This window comes from Lissotriton helveticus, chromosome 6 (assembly GCF_964261635.1).
Source record: "Lissotriton helveticus chromosome 6, aLisHel1.1, whole genome shotgun sequence".
Taxonomy (NCBI): domain Eukaryota; kingdom Metazoa; phylum Chordata; class Amphibia; order Caudata; family Salamandridae; genus Lissotriton; species Lissotriton helveticus.
Window position 1 is genome coordinate 117,643,677 of NC_136067.1, and position 16,167 is coordinate 117,659,843.

At 40.6% G+C, this 16,167-nt stretch overlaps 1 protein-coding gene across 1 annotated transcript in view; it reads left to right on the plus strand.

Annotated features, from left to right (window-relative positions):
* The window catches only part of LOC144762319 (epoxide hydrolase 1-like), a 279,008-nt gene that overhangs the window by 165,503 nt on the left and 97,338 nt on the right, over nt 1–16,167 (plus strand). The window contains exon 2 of the mRNA XM_078647473.1: nt 15,316–15,529. Coding sequence (XP_078503599.1) covers nt 15,316–15,529 — 214 coding nt within the window. The remainder of the gene's footprint in view (nt 1–15,315; nt 15,530–16,167) is intronic.

Consider the following 16,167-nt stretch of genomic DNA (forward strand, 5'->3'; position numbering starts at 1 on the left):
ACAGGGAAATCTATGGAAAGTGAATCTGAGGATGCAATCATGGAAGAAATATATACAACTGCTAGAAAGAAACAGCCTAATCAGCCTTTGAGACCTCCTAGATCATGGTCTACTCCGGTGGTTTCTACAGAAACTTCACCGAGTGCACCTCCAATTAATGAAGCTCCTAAACTTTATCCAAATAATTGTGAAATCACTGAAACTCCTAGAAGATCAGAATTTGAGAATGCTCGAAATGAGGGTAGACAATTTTCAATGACTCCAAGAGCAAGGGAACCTCCAAAAGATTATACAAGAGAGACAAGAAATGTTGAGGATGATGATTATAATGAATACTTAAGGTCTAAAGAAGAATTAATCAAAAGAATGACAAAAGGCATGGAAGCTGTTACAGTTCCAGTAACAATAGGTCCTGTTCAGCCTGTATTTGATCAAAGAAATACAAACAAAACTGGATTAACTATTCCTTTAAATACAGAAATTCAAAAGTCTGCTGAAAAATCTTATTCAGAATTGACAGAATTAAACACTTCTAGATCGAGAATGCCTGATTTAACCTTTAATGAGGATTTATCTCCAAAAACACCAATGGGTGCTATGTCAGATGTAGGAAGTCCTGAAGTCAGGGTAACTACACCAAAGCTTGATGTGGCCAAATTAAAAGCGAATATAGAAGAATTAATAATTGGAACAATTGGCCCAGATAGTTTAAATTACTATCGGGATGATGAACTATTATTCATTTGCAAAAGTATTCAATGGAAAACGAAAAATAAATATGATCAATTAGAGGATCTAGCTGCAGAACTTGAAATCGATGTGAGTAAACAAAAGAATTTTGCAAAACATTATAGATTAGATTTCTCAGAAAGCGACATTGAGAGTTTGAACTCAATGGGAAGAATAGTTCACATTAAAGATTTAATTGTCTATATCAAAAAGCTAGGAGAACTGAACAAATGGAGAGTGAAATGGACTAAAAGGAAGGAAGATGAAAGATTAGAAAGAATGTCAAAACAATTTCCAATGAGAGAAGTTGCAGGTGGAGGATATGTTCATGTACCATGGTCGAGACAAGACATTCTGTTATTTACAAATGACTTTCCAAAATTAAGAGAGAAACCTGTTGAGTGGTACAGACAAGTCGATAGATTTATCAAAGTGTCAAAAGTTCTGTGGATTGATTTGGATGGATTTTTTGACATTGTTGTTCCATCTGATCTTTGGACAGAATGTAAAATATCTATTAGTTGGCCAAAAACAGAACCTGAGCGAATCAAAGAAACAGGTGCCCCAAATCCACTTGTAATGGATTTTTATGAGAAAGTAATTGTTTGGATGAAAAACAAAATTCCACCCAAAGAAGTTGATTGGGTTAAAATAGAAAGAACAGAGCAGGAAACAAAAGAATCAGTTCATTCTTTTTATGAAAGACTACTGTTAATCTTTAAACAATACAGTGGTTATGAAAAATTAGATGAGAAAGACATGAGTCATTTTATCTATAGATTTGTTTATGGATTAAAACCTGAAATTGGAGAAATGATAAGAACTAGTATTGTCGGATGGCAAGCACTATCTATAGATGATATTCTGAGAAAAGCAAAATATTGTAGCGATGAATTAGAAGTAAAACAAAAGAAGCTAAAGGAGAAAGCCATGTGGGCACAGGTAAAGGTAGCTGAGCAACAGATTGCCAGCATGGGAAATAAGAACGCTAATTTTGTTCAAACTGGAAATACGAACCAGATACAAGGAAAGTTTAAAGGTAATAATTTCCAAAAGAAATTTAGCCCAAAGATAGAAGAGCTGAAACAAAGATTACCTTGTTTTAATTGTGGCGAAATTGGACATTGGAGGGACGAGTGTCCTCATCCTCCTAGAAACTTAAAGAATCCCTTATTGAATCCACAGATGCAGAATGGTGTTAACGTGCAGCAACAGCTACAGATGCAACAGGGGTTAAATGAATTTAATATTCAGCGACAATTACAACAACAGCAACAACAACAAGTGAATAATCGTCAGGACCAGTTGCCACAACCACCTTTTCCGAATTGTGGGGGAGTTCAAAAATATAATCCAAACGTGGGATTTCAGGGATGTGAACAGGTAATAAAACCACAAAAACAGCAAAAGCAACAAAGGGTTCAAATGCAAAATGCTTCACAACAATTTTTATTAACAGAAAGTCAAGATAGTGATTCTGATGATTATTGCTGACGGTGCCCGAGAGAGGAGGAAGAGTGTGTTGTTGGAGCCACTCTTGAGGTTGACCAGTCTGGTCCTTATGTAAACGGGAAAGTTAATGATGTAGACATCACTTTTCTAGTGGACACTGGTGCTACCCGTTCTACTGTTAGATCAGTGGAAATTGAAAACCTACCTCTCTCTGGGGATACCATCCAAGTTGTTGGAGTAAGTAATCAGCAAATTAAAACAGACTTAACTGATCCAGTACCAGTTGAAATTGGAAATTACAGAGACAAACACAGATTTGTGGTTTGTAATAGTAGTCCAGTAAATCTATTAGGTAGGGACATCCTATGTAAAATGAATTGCAGAATATATTGTTCTCCTGAAGGAGTTGAATTACAAACAATGGAGGAAGATGGTTTGTACAGAATGACAATGATGATGATGGAAGCAGAAGAAACAAAATTGTTTCCTGCATTTGAAGAAAAAGATTTACCTGAAGAGCTAAAAGAAACAGTGAAATCTGAAATATGGGATTTTACTGGGAATGAGATGGGTCTAATGAAAAATGTAGATCCTGTTAAAATTGCATTGAAGCAGGGAATAGAATTTCCAAACACTCCACAATATAAAATGAAAACAGAGACAATTGAAGGTATTACACCTATAATTGAAAAATTAATCAAGCAAGGTGTATTGAAAGAAATGAAGAGTAGCTCTTGTAATTCACCAATTATGGGAGTTAAAAAGGCTAACGGAACATTTAGGATCGTACAAGATTTGAGAAAGGTTAATCAAATTGTTATTCCATGTTGTCCTGTGGTTCCAAATCCAGCAGTAATTCTATTTCAGATTCCATATGATGCTGAATGGTACACAGTCATTGACCTTTGCAATGCATTCTTTACTGTTCCTCTACACCCAGACAGTTATGAAATCTTTGCTTTCAGATTCCAAGGTAAGACCCTTGGATGGACAAGAATCCCTCAGGGCTATACAGAAAGTCCTTCAATCTTTAACGAACTATTAAAAAGATCATTAGAAGATTTAGACTTACCAGGTAGGTCTACGTTGGTGCAGTATATTGATGATTTGCTAATAGCTGCAAAGACAAGAGAAAATTGTGTAACAGACACAATAATTCTGTTAAATCGCCTTGCAGAAGAAGGACATAAAGTGTCCCCAGCAAAACTACAGTTTTGCAAACAGGAAGTGAAATATCTTGGTCACAGAATTGCAAAAGGAAAAAGACAAGTAACAATAGAGAGAATAAAAATGATTCAAGCAATGTTACCGCCAAGAACACAAAGACAGGTCAGAATGTTCCTGGGAATGGTAGGTTACTGTCGACAATGGATAAGTGGATTTTCAGTAATTGCGAAACCACTACAGAGACTGACCAAATCAGATGTAAAAGATCCAATTATTCTCAATGATGTTGAGATGGAATCTTTTGAAAACTTGAAAAAGAGCTTATGCCAAGCTCCTGCTTTGGGTATGCCAAATTATGAGAAAGATTTTGAACTGTATTGCAGTGAGAGAGAAGGATGTGCATTATCTGTGTTAATTCAGAGACATGGAAACCTAAAGAAACCTATTGCATATTTTTCTGCAGTTCTTGATCCAATTGCAAAAGCATTACCAGGTTGTTTAAAAGCAGTTGCAGCTACAAGTATCAGTCTTGAACAAAGTGAAGGAATCATTATGGGATTTCCTGTAAAAGTTTTTGTGCCTCATTCAGTTGAAATATTACTGACAAGAGGTAAGACTCAACATTTAACAAGTAGCAGATTGACAAAGTATGAGAAAATCATACTGGGAGCAGATAATGTTTCGATTTCAAGATGTTTGAATCTGAATCCTTCTACATTACTGCCTGATTCTGAGATTGTTGATGACATTGAGACAGAACATGAATGTTTAGATGTCATGGAATTCTGCACAAAACCAAGAAAAGACATCAAAGACAGACCTTTGCCTGAATCGGATTTTGTCTACTTTGTAGATGGCTCATGCTTAAGATCCGAAGGTGGTGTCTTGAAGGCTTCATACTCAGTTTGTACAGTCGAAGATGTTGAAGAAGCATCATGTCTTGAAGGAGTTCGTTCAGCACAAGTGGCTGAATTGATTGCTTTAATTCGTGCATGCGAAATATCAAAAGATATAAGAGTTACCATCATTACTGATAGTCAGTATGGGTACGGAGTTGTGCATGATTATGGACAACTCTGGTCACAGAGAGGATACATGACATCAACAGGATCACCAATTAAAAATGCAGTTTTCATTAGAAGATTAATTGAAGCAATACAATTGCCAAAAGAAATTGCCATAGTCAAGTGTGCAGCACACACTAGAGGAACTGATTATATTTCCAAAGGAAATGCCTTCGCAGATGAAACAGCAAAGTACTGCGCAAGGAAAAATTATTCTTACAATCGGAATAGAAGTACAGAAACTGATTCAAATTCATTAATGCTAACAACTGTTGTAGAAACATGGAATGAGATTAGAGATTTACAAAACGAAGCAGATGATGAAGAAAAAGACCAGTGGTTAAGATCAGATTGTAGACAACGTGATGAAGATGGAGTGTGGGTTTACAAAGATGGCAGAGTAGTTTTACCAAATTGCATGATTTCTGACATGGCCAGATTATATCATGGTCCTGCACATTTAGGAAGAGATTCTATGGTCAGACTGTTTAAAGAAACATGGTTCAATACCAAGTTTAGAACCATTGCAGAATCTTTTTGTCAAAGGTGTTTGTCATGCCAACAAATGAATCCAAACAGAAAATCAGTGGTAGGGACAGGAATAATTGGTCGAGAGGGTGGTCCCTTTACCAGGTTACAAATAGATTTCATTGAAATGCCCTTACACAACTGTTTGAAATATGTACTTGTAATTGTATGCTTGTTCTCAAGGTGGGTAGAGGCTTTTCCTACACGACATTGTGATTCAATTACAGTAGCAAAATTAATGCTCAGAGAAATCATCCCAAGGTACGGTTTTCCAGTCACTATTGAGAGTGATGGAGGAAGCCATTTTGATAATAAACTGTTGAAGTTAATTTGCGAAGCTATGAGTATTGAGCAGAAAATACACTGTGCATACAGACCAGAGGCATCAGGTGTAGTTGAACAAATAAATGGAACTATCAAAAACAGAATTGGGAAAATGTGTCTAGAGACAGGAGTGAAGTGGATTGATGCTCTTCCACTTGTTTTGATGTCAATAAGAAGTACACCAGATAAAAAGACAGGTTTGAGTCCTCATGAAATTTTGATGGGAAGAGTTATGAGGCAAGCTTTTGTACCTGTAGGTAAACTGTTGAGCATAAATGACAGTGCAATTTTGGATTACTGTAAAAGGTTATCTGATATGGTAACTTCTGTATCTAATCAGGTGGGAACTGAAGCACAATCAAATGACAAAGTTTTGACACATGATCTGAGACCTGGAGACTGGGTCAGAACGAAAGTACATCGGAGGAGGAATTGTCTATCTCCTAGATGGCAGAAACCTAGGCAGGTAATCTTGATCACTACTAATGCTGTAAAGTGCAGAGGATTGAAGCGCTGGATTCATCCAAGTCATACTATTCCAATACCAACTCCTGAGAATTCTGATGTTGAAAGTGATACCACAGATGACTCTGATTCTGAAGCAGAAGACAGAGCAGAAGGTGAAGTAATTCCAGATTCTGAAGATCGACAAGAAAGTCGACATCTGGAAACTGTGCCAGTGAATGGAAATCTGACAAGAAAAGACTTAGAAATAATTGAAATAGATTCTGAAGGTGAAGAGAATCTGTTAAAAGGAAAGATAACTGAGGATTCGGTTGTCTATATTGAAGACAAAGAAGCTGAACCAAAAGAAGTTTCAGACCAGGAGAGTATCGAAAGGCAGAGAACAAGCTCTGAAGTAAGGAACAAAAATCCGAAATCTGGGAAGCTAGAGGTAATTGAAGAAGAGGAGGAGAACGAATTACCGAGTACCAGTGATGGAAGACAAAGTGAAGTTCCTGAAGGAGTGAAATTGCCGTATAGAGAAGTTCCTGAGTCAATTGAAATTTCAGACTACGAAACTGAGGAAAGTGACGTGGAAGGTGGAAGTGAAAACGGAAAGAAAAGGACTTGGAAATCAGAATCAAATAATTCTGAACCAAAGAAGAAGTACGTGAGAAAAGCAGACTACTGGCCTGGTGGAAGATTGAGAGTAAGATTGATTAAAAAGCCAATAGAACAGGTTGAAGAAATCAGTAGTCAAAAGAGTCCAAGAAAAGAAGTTGGAGTTGGAAGAAAAATCGAAGTGATATCGAGAAAAGGGAAGAGAATAATTAGACCAAACCAGAAATACAAGTCTCCTGAGTGGACTTACTTAGTAATTCCACCTGTTATAGACATATATGATAGTAGTGAAGAAGAAAACGAAATCCAAGAAATTAGTGACAATGATTGAAGTATAAATTTATTAAATTGGCATAAGGCTGAAGAAATCCTGTTAGTTGACACAAGGTCGAAGAAAAACTGTCTGGTAGAAGAAAACTTATGTATGACATAAGGTCGAAGAAATCTTGTTTAGGGTTATAAAAGAAAAATATATTTTAAAAGGGGGGTGTATATAAATTTTAAAATTCATTTTTAATTTTATTTTTGAGGCTAAAAACTAACCTAAAAATGCCTTACATTAAGGAGAGCACTTCAAAATGCTCTGTTTTTAAAAGATGCTGTAAGATGACTCTGGTGTGTCTGCTCATTTTAGTTTTGCTCTGGTTGGTACTAGCTGTGATCATACCTTTAGAAATGAATAGAGAATTACATAAAGTTAACATAACAAGCAAAGCTCTGGTTAGCCAAACTAAACATAGTGCATCTGCTAAAGTAATTGATCATCAGCCTAACATTCATCAAGATAAATCAATAGGTGATTTTTCAAGTAATACTTTCACAAAGCTTTTGAGTGAATATGTAAAAGTAATGGATGCAAAGGATTGTTATGTATGCGTTAAGTTACCCGCTTCTGTTTCTGAGGGAGTAACATATAATATGCTTCCTCTCACTTATGCTGTTACATGTAGTGTATTAACTAGTTTATTTTATCAAACTGGTCGTTTAGAATATTACTATTCAAATTATGATGAGATTTTTGCTAATGTCAAGATTGATAATGCTTTAAATAAGCATAAGAAAGCTAAACAATTGAGGGAATATTTCCTTGTTACTAATGAACTCACTTATGAGTATGCTTACAAGAATAATCTAACATGTAAATTAAGTGCTGAAGGGAAGAAATTTCTGAATATGGTTGAGGAGAGAAGAGCAATTTATAAGAGAAATGAATTAGTCAAGCAGACTAAGTCATCATTCTGGCAAAAAGAGGATGAGAAACTAAATGGCAAAATGCTTGAAAATATTGCAATTCACATAGACAAACCTGTTAGTGGAAAGCTTTGCATTAGAAGAGATAACACACTTTTTGATAATTATTTTGTAGGTGCAAGCAACTGTGAAGATACTTATCAGATTATGGGAGGTTGGGGATTTAAAGGTGGAAAAGATCCTATCTTTCCTGGAATTTATTTTGTTTGTGGTGACAAAGCCTACTACAACCTTCCAGACCATTGGTATGGAACTTGTTATGTGGGAATTGTTTTTCCTAAAGTATTTCATGTTGACAGAGATTCAGAAGGATTATTTAAAATCCATAATTATGTAAATAGAGCTAAAAGAGAAACTTTTACTGAAGTTCTGGGAGATATTTTTCAAGCTGTAATACCTTTTGTTGGTATAACCCTAAATGCAGGGAAAATCAGAAAATTGTCCACTATAGTTGATAGATTATCAACTGACACTGCTGATGGATTTCAATTAGTGAATGTTGAAGTTATTGCAATTAGATCCATGGTAATTCAAGACCGTCTTGCTTTAGACATACTCTTAGCAAAAGAGGGAGGAGTCTGTGGCATTTTACATGTCCAACATTGCTGTACATATATACCGGATGAAAGTAAAAATATTGAAATGTATATTAAGAATATTACACAAATGCATTCTGAAATAATTCCTTTAGAAGAAGAAGATTTTACTGGGAAACTTTCAAATAGGTTTCAAGCAATTAAAAACTGGTTTCATAATATCGGAAGTTCAATTCTTGGCAAGATTCTGGCACCTTTGATTATAATTATATTTATTTTTATTTTGACTAAAGTAGGTTGTCTGTTGCATAAAAGAAAGAAGCATTTGAGAGAAAAGAAGAGAATTTATAAACTCAGAAAAGAAGAGGAAAGGGAGATTGAGTTGCAAGAGTTACATAGAGAGCGTCATGTTAATTGCAAGGATTATGCTGAAACAGACTTTTAGGTTTACTAATACAATGAATTTGAATCGATTTCTTATAAATTAAATTTACCAAAATTTTGAGTGCTGGTGTGGTGATTTGTTAATCACCAGATGAGGGAGTTGATGGAGCGAGATAGAAAACAAAATTTTGTTTAAACTCGCAAAGTCACATTTCCATAACATGAATAAAATTATTAATGATTTGTGATATGTCGTGCTAATACAACCTAGATTAAACTTTACACGTGGGGGGACTAACATGTGTGCTCATAAACGTGCATAAATGTTGCATCTTTTTGTTCGTGCAAAATAATAAAATAATTTATTGTTTTCGTTTTTGTCATTACTAACTGCTGCATACTTAAAATAAGCATGTGCTTGTTTTGCTTTTTCTTGTCTGTGTGATGTCATTTCTACTATTCTAGGTGCATATGGGTCTCATAGAAAAACGGAGACTGGTAAATATAAACGCTGCTTTATTTGTTTGCAATGGCTAGGTAACATTTTGATTAATCGGGTGGGTTAATTATTTAGTAAACCATGGGGTGGATACAGAATATACTTTATTTCTTACATTAATACTTTTCTTGTGTTTGTTTTATACTAGAAATCATAAGTTGCCTGCTTTGAGGCCTAGCTATTTGAGCCGCAAAATAAAAGCTGATCCATATTTCTGCAGAAAGTCACGAGACGCCCATTCTGAATTAAAACGTTTATTGAAGCTGCATTCACAAAGCAAAACTGATGAACTGACATCATTCTGTCGGACATGGCCAAGGTCGAAAGTGAACTTTTTGTCAGTCCTTAACTTGGCATCCGCGGAAGTTGTTCTGAAAAGCTATGGAAGCTGCGAGGATGACCTGTTACAAAGTTGCAATAGCAGGAAGCCTCTGGCTTCACGTGGAAGAGACAATGGTCTTTGTAAGACATGAGTTTGTGGAACTTTTTAAGAATCGGGTGACATGTCACTTGTCACTCTCAGCCAATGGGACGTCGAGTATTTCTGAAAACTTTCCTTTGCTAGTTTAGTTAGCGTAGAAAGGTATAAAAAGTCATGCCCTTAGGGTTGGGCTGGCTGCTGCTTTCTGACTTTCCGATGAGGGTGATGTGCTGCTGGACTTTGCGTGGAGCACGTAAGAATCCTCAAAGAACTTTACTTTAATTTCTGTCTATTTAGCTCAGTTAGGGAAATAGGTTTTAGAAATGCTAAACTTTATATAATTTCTTTAAACTGATTCAATTGCTTAAATTATATTTTTCTCAATTTCCTTATCATCATGCTTGCTTTATTGCTAATAAATTTCATTTATAAAACTTACAACTTATATACTATAATTTAGAAAATAAAATCTTACTTTTGACAAACAAGCTGGTCTTGATTATTTAGAAGTATAGGTTACCTTAAGCTAGATCATGTCGCCTATGGTGGTCGTTTAAATGGTTGGGTTTTATTCTAATGACAATATTCTTTCTGCAAATGTATAAATTGTTTATAGTTTGTAAATAATGTGTATATAGATTTATTTGACCACCTGATTCAGTAGGCCCAAAATATATCAGGTTCATAAATGGGTCCATGTATAGTTTAGAATTTTGTTTATAGGTTATGAAATTGGGTAGTGTAGTTTATGATATATTTTCTATAGCCCGCTGGATCACCGGCAATTGTCAAAACTCGGTTCAGAGGGCCACGGAGCAAGCAGGAGCTTATAGGCCCAATCATGGGGGTTGAGGCTTTTACTCCAGATGTCCCGGGGCCTGAGTAACTTTGGGTCCGGCACAACTGGTCCCAATACTTCTCCAGCACTTGACTCTCGGTGGCAGCGCAGGCCAAGCAGTCTAAGACTTCTTAGGGGAAGGTAGATAGGTAGATATTTGGGGGGTGGGGGGAGACAAAGACTTACAACTCAAAGTACTGTCAATAGCAGCAATAAATGATTGTCCAATCAAAGATTTTCTTTTATGACAAAAGTAGTATTTATATATAAACACAAAGTGAAATACAGCACACATAAACAATACACACAGCCCCTGAGGTCAGGGCTTTGGTGTTCAATAGGCAGATTCCTGATTCTTACTTCCCTCTCATTAGCTGTAGTGGTTATTCCCCATTCACTATAATCGACATTCAGGTTAGGCCACACTAGCATTCCGAGTCTCAGTAGTCCCACTTCTACTCTGATAAAAGTCAGAAGTCTTCCAGCACTATGTAGCAGAACAAGTTCCTCGGGGGGCATTCTGGCCATGCAATCAGTCATACCCACTCCGACAAGGATGGCACAGCTGGAGTCTCCACAGAGAGCAGCTGCTGTTGGTGAGTAGCACATGCGGCTCTGCTGGGGCAGCGGCTGGACATCCACAGCTTCCTTTTGAAGTGCTCACTTCTGTGTCCTGCCCTTCCTTCAGAAAGCATCCTGCCACAGCAGGTGCAACTCCAACTCTCACAGCCCCACAACACAGGCCATGGCACCTTTTCCCCTCTCACATAGGAAAAGATTTTGCCAATCTTGAAACATTGCTCTCCTCCCTCCCATACAAACCCCTCAAACGCAGAGGCGGTTCTTCCCCATGTGTAGAAGTGTTGCCCAGATCGGGTGGAAACTGGCACACTACAGAAAGCAACAATTATGTGCCTCAGACTGAGAAATCACTTCATTAATCAGCAGAGTTCCAGGGGGCTGTATCTTGTAAAGTGATAACTGGAAGTGCTAATTTAAGACATGGACTTTGCCACAGTTTTGGGCTGGTTTGTGTGTTAAACAGAGCTGGGGCTGTGTCATTTTACCACCCCAGACGGTGGTAAATGGTCACTTGTCACAGGAACTTTAAAGAAATCTGCTGCTTTTGCTTGACATTTGACAGCATTTTTGACGCCTAAAATAAACAACAGAACACAAAATAGCATTCACAATCTAACAAAACAACACAATTAAAATATAACTGGGCAAATAAAATGTGGATGCCACACAACAAACACATAACAACACAACTCAATATCACACTTCAATAATGCAACCCAAAAACTCAACAGTACAAAATGAAAACAACACAAAACACCACCACTACAAGAGAGTGCAACACTAAAATATGCACAAGCATACTTGTCACATGTTCCCACCTCCAGAAATCTGTTTCCATAATATGGTGGTAAAAGGTGTTTGCACCAAGCCCTGTTTTAGTTACCACAAACAATATGAAATCGCGCCAGTGGAAAAAGTTATGGAAGTTGGCGACTGTCCACCTTCAACAGGGCTAATCACAAACATTTCCTAAGGGCCACAAAGTGGATCAAGGGCCGCATTGATGTTGCAAAAAAGAAAGACAAAACAGTATAACTTCCCTGGGATAAACGAGCGATCTAGGACAAATGTAAACATGTCTGCTCACCTAGATTTACTCGTGAATTTGCCTCCAGGTGATTACCAGTGAAAATGTGCATGAACTCAAGCACAGAACTTGTGAAAGACCAACCTTTGGTCTACAAGAAAAACTGGAACAGTGCCATGTCTCACTTGTATATATTTAGTAATATCCAAACCTCTCACTTTACTGCTTGTTTTGATGAACACAATGTTTTCAGGTTCTGAAATTGTAGGAGAGACAAAGATACATTTACCAATTCATGCAGCAGTTAACCCTGAATAATCACCGTCCTATACCACAGCATGGCATCTCAGAAAAGAAGAGTCCGCACACCAACTTGCACTGCTGTATCAGGCTAATTTGTCTTCCTATACATGTACTGCTACCAACTGTGGTCCTAATTTACAAAGGGCTTCCTCACCCATGGCAGAGGCCCCGTAGTTGTGGAGGAGTCTCTGCACTCTGGGCGGAATCCCAGCAATGAGAATTCTAACTACGGAAATTCCGCCCAAGACTCCCTCCACAAGTGCAGGGGCTCCGTCCCGATTGCGGAGACTCCCTCCACGAGTGCGGGGCCTCCTCCCACGTGCGGTGACTCCCTCCACAAGTGCCGGACCTCCGTCCCGAGTGCGGAGACTCCCTCAACGAGTGCAGGGCCTCCGTCCTGAGTGCGGAGACTCCCTCCGCGAGTGCAGGGCCTCCGTCCCGAGTCAGGAGACTCTCTCCACGAGTGCGGGGCATCCGCCCCGAGTGCAGTGACTCCCGCCACGTGTTCGGGGCCTCCGTCCCGAGTGCGGAGACTCCCTCCACTAGTGCAGGGGCTCTGTCCGGAGTGCGGAGACTCCCTCCACGAGTGTGGGGCCTCCGCCCGAGTGCGGAGACTCCCTCCACGAGTGCAGGGGCTCCGTCCCGAGTGCGTAGACTCCCTCCACGAGTGCAGGGGCTCCGTCCGGAGTGCGGAGACTCCCTCCACGAGTGCGGGGCCTCCGCCCGAGTGCGGAGACTCCCTCCACAAGTGCAGAACCTCCGTCCCAAGTGCGTAGACTCCCTCCACGAGTGCAGGGGCTCCATCCCGAGTGCGGAGACTCCCTCCACGAGTGCGGGGCCTCCGCCCGAGTGCGGTGACTCCCTCCACAAGTGCGGGACCTCCGTCCCGAGTGCGGAGACTCCCTCCACGAATGCGGGTCCTCCGCCCCGAGTGTGGTGACTCCCTCCACGAGTGCGGGGCCTCTGTCCGGAGTGCAGAGACTCCCTCCACGAGTGCGAGGCCTCTGCCCCGAGTGCGGAGACTCCATCCATGAGTGCGAGGCTTCCACCCCGAGTGCGCAGACTCTCTCCATGAGTGCGGGGCCTCCGCTCCCTCCACGAGTGCGGGGCTCCGCCCAGAGAGCAGGGCCTCAGTCCCGAGGGCGGAGACTCCCTCCATAAGTGCGTGGTCTCCGTCTCAAGGGCGATTACTCCCTCCATGAGTGCAGCGCCGCTGCCCCAAGTGCACCCTGCTTCTCCATGACTACAGGGCCTCCACAAGTGAGCTCCGCTCCTCCATGACTACGGGGCGTCCGCCACGAGTGCGCTCCATTCCTCCATGACTACAGGGCCTCCACTATGCATGCAGGGGAGGCCCTTTGTGAATCATGACCTATGTCAGTGGTTCCCAAAGTGTGCGTCACGGCACCCCGGTGCGCGTGATGAAAAGCCAGGGGCGCCGCACCGCTGCCCTGGATGTGGGGGGTGTTTGAAATGCCACCTTCAAAACGCACGTTTAAGACATTGGCGCAGTGTTTTCTCTCCACTTCCTGCTTTCATTCTTGTGATCTATCGCATCACAGGCTGCGATAAGCTCACCCTCATTACACACATTCTTTAAGAGCGCCCGACCGGACTGGGTAGCTGTAACCAACCCCTTCTAGTTTTAAACATATCCTTTCCGTCACCGGCTGCAGTCGGCAGAGAAACTGCAGAACCTTCAAATCCCAGCCCATGTAATGTCCTGCTTTCCCATGTTATAAATAAAGACTCTTCTTGTGAACCAAACAAACCCCCTCGCCACAATCGGGCCACCGTGGTGCCTGTAAATCAATCGCAGCAGGCTATAGCCAGTCTCTCCGGGGCGCTTGACTTCGAGAACACGCATTCCTGCGTTACGCCCATGCCTGCTAAAAACATCTCGTCGACAGAACCTTCGCCGCCTCTGTAGGCACAGGAACCCCGGGTTCAAGTAGGTTTAAAAAGGATGAGGCTGTAATCTCTAGAAGGGGCGTTGCCAAATAAGTGTAACTGGGAATAATTTCCAAGAGGCGTTGCCTCACTATGCAATTAGAATTACTTAAAAAAATTTTTTTAGCATTTCTTCATTATTTTGTCATTTTTACACATACTAATTCTGTCTGGACAAACATTCCACCTCATTACTACCAGTTATACAGCCAAATACATAAATAAGCCACTGAAAGACTTTTGCCAAGTGTCTTTCCACACGTGGGAACACGTATCGTCACATTTTTAGTACCTTTTGATCTGTTTGAACTAGAAACCATTTTTTTGTTAACATCTGCAGACTATGCAGCAGATGGTGAATTATGCAGCTCATCCTTAATTTTGTTTCTCCTTTTATTCGGCATTACCCATGACTCTTCTGGATGTTACCTACCTGGCACTTCTGGGCATCCCACCCGGGAATTGAGACAGCTGCTCTCTCATATAATGTATCTCCCTGTTTTTATCCCACCTGTATTCGGGACATGTTACTGCCTATTATTTCTTCCCTTGTATAATGCATCTACTTGTTCCCATCCCAATTGTATACACCCGTCCTAAGACTGTCTGTACCACCTGTCAATAAAAAGCTGCAATGTTTGGAGAACAGCTGGAGGGGCTTTAAATTAATTCTGACTGTTGTGCGCGTTGCACTGCCTCGATCTGTTTGAGGCCGTGCTGCTGTAGCTCTGGTTTGGCTTTACAGTTCATCACAATTACACTTGGAAGTTATTTTGCCAAATTGTTAGTGAATAATCATTACACCAAACATTTGAGGGAGAAAAGGGGGGTGTAGGGTGGGAGGAAAAATACTACTTTGAAGCGGATGAGCCAACACTCATGCAGCTAGTATGACGGATTAAGTAACCCTACATTAATGTAAATGCCGGGCTTTCAGTGGGATGAAAAAAACTGGGGGGTCTCAAAGGGGCGTGGCCGATGTAATAAAGGGCGTGGCTTAAAACACTTAAGCTAAAAATCTGTGCTTAGCATAGTGTGCTGCGTGACCCACAGGTAAAAAATGGGGGGGAGCCACGGCCAACTGCCAATTTGGTCAAGGGAGCCACGGGTCAAAAAAGCTTGGGAACCATTGCCCTATGTAGTTAATCTTGATTGGATTACTTTGACCCATCTTGTGTTTCGTCTGTCTTTGCAGGGCAGCCTACGATGATTGCCCGGCGCGGGCAGTTGTGGCCCCCATAGCAGTGGGGGCAGGCGGAATCCTGCTGTGCTGGCTAGCGTTCCGGAAGAAGGTCCGGACCACTGAAATGGGGAATGGCTGGTGGGGAGCAGGGGAGAGACCCCTGACAAGCGTCGAAGATGAAAGCATCCGGCCTTTCCAAGTGCAGACGTCTGATGAGGAAATCCAGGTAACGAAGACAGGTTTCAGCTGAAGCATTTAAAATCAATTATGAAGGAAGGAGACAGACATGATTTCTGTTCCTCAACTCCTGCAGAGGCGGGTGGGTTCACACAAGGTAGGGTGCACATTGGTTTGTTCACTCTGTGAGTGAGGCTATGCCCTGCAGAGCAGAATGCTGTTATTTAAGCCCTGAAGAGAAGGGAAGGTTGCTTCAAGCCAGTGCACTTTTTAAGTGAGTTTGTATTTATTTATTCGGTTTTATATGGAACAAACATTACCCAAGTATGTTAGAGTGCTATTGTAAAAGAAATGGATAGTTGCATAAGGCATATAAATTACATTACCCGGGACATTTACAATAGACAACGACCATGAAATTAAGGTGTAAATTACAGTAGTCATAAATATTGAGTAATAGAATGTGGGCGCGTGCCAGCTGCTTCTAAGACCTGGAATGAGCTCCCTGTGAACATCATACGCTCCCCGACCCCACCCTTATGCTGTGGCTGTTTTAAATCCTTAAATGATTGTCCTTATCAATTCAGGATTGCAAGACCATATCCTGTGGTTTTCAGAATGGCTTCCAATTCCTTGTTAAAACTGTTCAGCGGTCAGTTCAGTGGTCTGACGCCAGCCTCTACGGAC